Below are 4,772 nucleotides of genomic sequence, written 5' to 3' on the forward strand. Positions count from 1 at the left end.
GGGTGACAGCACAGGGCCAGGGCCCAGGGCAGAGCCACAATCCACTCCCCGCACATCCCTACAATGGGCGCTGGTTCTATGGTCAGGGACATGCAGGGAGCAGATCATGGCTCTGCCCTGGGCCCTGGCACTGTCACTGTCCCATGATTCAAGCCGTGGCCCCGGCCCCCACCTATCCATCCCCTTCCCAGATATTGTTCCCCTGTGGCCTCATCCCATCTGCCTGGCCAAGCACAGCCTGCCCATGGTTGTTCCAGGCAGGTCTCCATGGAGATCCCACCCACCTGCTTCGTCCAGTACCCCCAGTGGTGGGTGCGGGACAGACTGGCAGCAGCAGCAGCTGGGCAGAGCAAGTCACTGCCATGAGGGCTGCCAGGAAGTCGAGCCTGGCTGTGGGCCAGATGGAATCCCTTGCTGGGCTGGGCTGGACCCAACCCGCAGGCTGTATTTTGCCCATCCCTGGGCTAGGGGCAATGATCTCTGTTCAGAGGCAAGGTTTCAACACAGCTGCACTCAGAGGGGACACTGTAGTCCCTGATTTACTCTGCCACAGGGGGATGCAATATAAACTCCATTTTGCAGTGGTGCAGGCAAAGATCATCACCCCTTTTTGTTGACAAAAAAATCAGGATCTTTTTTCACTAGGTCAGGGGCCCCTGTTCTATGCAGGCTCCCACATACCCCCTGCTAGCTGCTCATAGTGGAGAGATGGAGCCAGCAGAACTTGAGGAGAAAGCCAAACTAGAGGTACTGGCAGGCATGTTGGCAACATCCCTGTTCTTCCCTGTTTCTTCCTCTGTTTCCCAGAGCAATCCCTCCCAAATGAAAAGAGGATCCCTGAATGCCTGTGCAAGCAGAACATTGGATATCTTCATGATCTCTGTTGGCTCCCTAGCTGTTGCCCTTGATCTCAAGGGATCAATAGAAGGGGCAGTCCTTAGAGCTCCCACGTGTACTCTGGAGCCCTGACCAGTCCTCCTCCACTGCTTGACCTTCATCCTGCCCCTTGGGGGAGCCTGACAGACTCTGCCCAGGCAGCAATGGTATGATGGGCCTGAATGAACTGATGTAATTCTGTTACTCACCAGCCACCACTGCAGAACATCTGGGGAGATCTCTTGGGTTTGCACAGTCAGCACAGGATTGATAGCTGCATCATAGTGTTCATTAAACCAGGCCGAACTGTTGAGATCTGCAACACAGCTGGCACAGCTACAAAGCTTGGCCTTGAAGAGGGAGACAGGCCCCGATGACTCCACAAAAGTACACAACGAGGCAAAGTGTCCTGTACACCTGCCCTGGAAAGTCTTCCATAGGAGAAACACCAGGCATAGAGCTGCTGTTGCCCACAGCTTCTTCCTGAGCAACATTCTTCATGCCATCAGTCCTTGCAATAGGACTCTCACAGGAGGAGCACTACACATGAAGGAAAAGCACCACATACAATACCAACGTGTTTGTGAGAGGATTTCCTATGATTAGTGGGATTTTTCCTCCAGTAGCTATAGACACAGAGTGGGAGGAAGGGGTCAGCCCATCAGCCCTCAAACACAGGTTTTCATCAGGGATCCCACGTCATCAGCAGCCTTACATCGGTACCAACCAGCAAGCTGCAGGGATGGGCCACTTCTCCCTGGCTTTGTCTTTACAGAATGGTGACACCCAGCATGTGCAGAGTGCCCAGTTCATGTAACAGCACTCGAGGAAATGTTACTGGAGGAAGCACTTCTCAGGAGAATCTGGCATCACATTGGGACATACCTAAATCACAAGACAAAGGGTTTTTTGCAGCCCACTCGGTGCGGATTTTGCAGGCATTTCACGACAGCCCTGCCTTTGGCACTGATTGGTAGAGAGGCCCTGTGAGGCGGCCTGCCCCTTGGTGCTGATTGGTGGAGAGGCTGGGGGGGGGAAGGAAATGGATGAGGGGGTGGCCACCATGTTGATTGCTGGCTGCCCTTTGTGCCATCCTGCCTTTCAGCCACGTTGGGGGGGCCAAGGGAGCAGCCGCCATCTAGTCTGCTGCCCTTCATGCCACCGCGCCAGCCAGCACCTTCACCTCCCAGCAGTGCGGGCCACTGGCTCCCACTGGGAAGTGAGCATTTTTTTTTAAGGTTTTGCAGATTTTGCAGATGTCATGGACAAGCCCAGATTTCATGGTTTCTGTGAAATCATAGTTTCATGGTAGGGTCGGAAGGGACCTATTAGATCATCGAGTCTGACCCCCTGCCATGGGCAGGAATGAGTGCTGGGGTCAGATGACCCTAGCCAGGAGTTTGTCCAATCTCCTTTTAAATACCTCCAAGGAAGGGGACAGCACCACCTCCCTTGGCCTCATGCAATCAGCAAAAATCACAAATGAAGTAGGTCCCTAGACGTCAGTAGGTGGGCAGAATCAAGAAGAGGCTTTGAGTGTCCAAAAAAAAAGACTGAAAGAGAAAGGGCTTCAAGGCAGTCGCATCAAGGACAGATGTAACTTTCACTGACACTAGCCTAGATATTGCAGCACTGAGGCTGCAGATTTTCAAAATTTGGAGGCAAAAGTTAGGTACCTGTATCCGTTTCAAGCTTCTAAGGATGTAGGCAAGTGAGGTAGAGGCGAAGGCTTCTGACAATCCTCCCCCTCTCCCTGTGAGAGACTTACAAACCATCTGAATCAGTTCTTGCTTGTATCTCAGGATAGATCATTGCTGTGTGACACAGTGAGCTGAGTAAGAGTCTGAGTTTCCTGGCTTTCAGTTCTTTTTTTTCCCTCTTTTCTTTTGCAGCTAAAATTATCTACTTCTTGATGCCTGAAGGATTTGGATCTGAAGGACCTGACAGAAAGTAGCAACCACTGAAAACGTTACACTTGCTAATCTCAGGTCAGGGTGCAAATGAGAGAGAAGCCAGTAGTAAACATCAGAGCTAGCATGTTGCTAGGGTGCATGTTGTGACACAACTTTGCAGCCAACATAAGCTCTTTCTTTGCAAAATTAAACTCAAGGGTTGCCTTTGCTACATACACTCCAGAAGCAGCAGTGCTGGGCGGCACCTGTTCATGGAGAGGCTGATTTTAAAGTCTCTATCACTGTGGGAAATTACTAATGATCATACTGAGCTCCATGCAGCAAAACATCCCTCCTGTGCCTGCTGCCACCCCAAGACTTCTAGGGCAGTTGTGAGAAAGTGACTGACTGCAGCGCTGGCTCAAACTAACTGTGCTCTAAATCATGGTGAAACCAGGGCTCTAATGTGCCTAGCACCATCACTATGGTGGCCATGAAGGGAACAAGGTACACAAGACAAAACACAGGGAGCTCCAGCTGAGATGTGTTCAAGCCATTCTTGCCTGCTGTAGCAATATTAAGGTACATTGAAAAGGCATAGCTAGATAGTCAGAAAGTGACAACAGACGCAACTAAAGATGTTGATACCTAGGACATGGCCCTGGGGTTGGGAGAGGGCTTGTTTCTAGGTAAACTTTAGAGCCCAAAGAACTTGCTGTGAGCTCTTCAACCCAATCAGAGAATCTGGGGCAATGAAGGCTCTGCTTCCCCAGCTACAGCTGGATGGGCCATGTGCTTATGTGAAGCCCAAGCAACCTTTGCTCCTATGCAGAGCAACATAGGCGACGCATAGGGGAGGCACCTGAGATTGGCCCTCGCCAGCCGGGGAGTGAGGGGCGACAGCCAGTGCTGCCCTCTCTCCCCCCGCCCGAGAATGTGGGGGCGCCAAGAGAAGCGTCGGCGGCACTTCCAGGTTTGTTGCTGGTACTTCCGCCAGTGGCAGCAATTGGCCACTATGGGGGGACACCCCCTGGTCAGCGATCAGTGCCACCCCAGGATCAGGAGGCACCAGTTGCCCATGCAAAGCAATCCTCCTCCTCTGTGTCAGCAGAGTAGCAGTGTAGGGCTGTTGCCCTGATGACAGGTAGAAAGTTTAAAGGGACAAAGAGCCAACATGTTTGGAGGCTCATCATCAAGAAAAGCAGATTCTCAGCCCAAGCAAGCAGCAGTACTCCCTGTCTTCACTCCTGGGCCCTCTGAAGTACCAGTGCTGTGCACAAGGGGAAGGATCAGCCTCAGAAGTCCCCACAAACCCAAGGACAGGCACCTTGCTGATAGCTTTGCTCTGATGGTTCAAAGGTGAGCACAGATCCAGAGCCTGCACTACATCTGCACACTCACCTGCAGGGAGAGCACCTGACACTGGAGCACACAGGAGTGGACAGCTGAGCTTCCTAGCTCCTTGGAGCCTGCAGGGGCTCAGCGTGCATCTCACGCTTGCCTGCACTCTGCTGCTTCCTGCTCTGGCTGCAGTCATGGTATATACTCTGAACAGGAAGCAGCTAAGCAAAAGCAAAGGGGAACTCAACAGCCCAGCAGCAACCACATCAGCACTGACCTCAGAAAGGAAGCTGCCTGAGGTGCTGTGTGCAAATGGAACTGACTTGACAACACCCTCCTTCCCCTGCCTGCTCAGCATAGGTTAATGGAGCAGGAAATAGGCCCTGGCACTGACACAGGCAGGGCTCAGGAAGAGGCTGTGGTTGGCAGGTCAACCTCTGAGTGAGCAGCTTCTGATGCCCACAACTTCTTTGGCAATACACTGAGTAGACCTGGTTTCTCCTCACTCTCTGGGAGACAGTAGCAAGACATGGTTGATATGCTCTGCAGAGCAGCACACCTTGCCTCTGTAGCTACACCCCTGGGCCCTACAGCTCCAGCAGCACTATGCAGCAGGGTTTCCCTGCACATCACTCAGGACCCTCAGCATAGGGGGTTCAGGAA

The 4,772-nt window shown here is 52.5% G+C and overlaps 1 protein-coding gene across 1 annotated transcript in view; it reads right to left on the reverse strand.

The window, feature by feature from the left end:
- Positions 1-1,370, reverse strand: part of LOC112551930 (CMP-N-acetylneuraminate-beta-galactosamide-alpha-2,3-sialyltransferase 2-like) — a 2,965-nt gene extending 1,595 nt beyond the window's left edge. Inside the window, exon 1 of the mRNA XM_025215732.1 lies at positions 1,086-1,370. Within this exon, the coding sequence (XP_025071517.1) occupies positions 1,086-1,370 (285 nt within the window). The remainder of the gene's footprint in view (positions 1-1,085) is intronic.
- Between the last annotated feature and the right edge of the window lie 3,402 nt (positions 1,371-4,772).

This window comes from Alligator sinensis, unplaced genomic scaffold, assembly GCF_000455745.1.
Source record: "Alligator sinensis unplaced genomic scaffold, ASM45574v1 scaffold705_1, whole genome shotgun sequence".
Taxonomy (NCBI): Eukaryota; Metazoa; Chordata; order Crocodylia; family Alligatoridae; genus Alligator; species Alligator sinensis.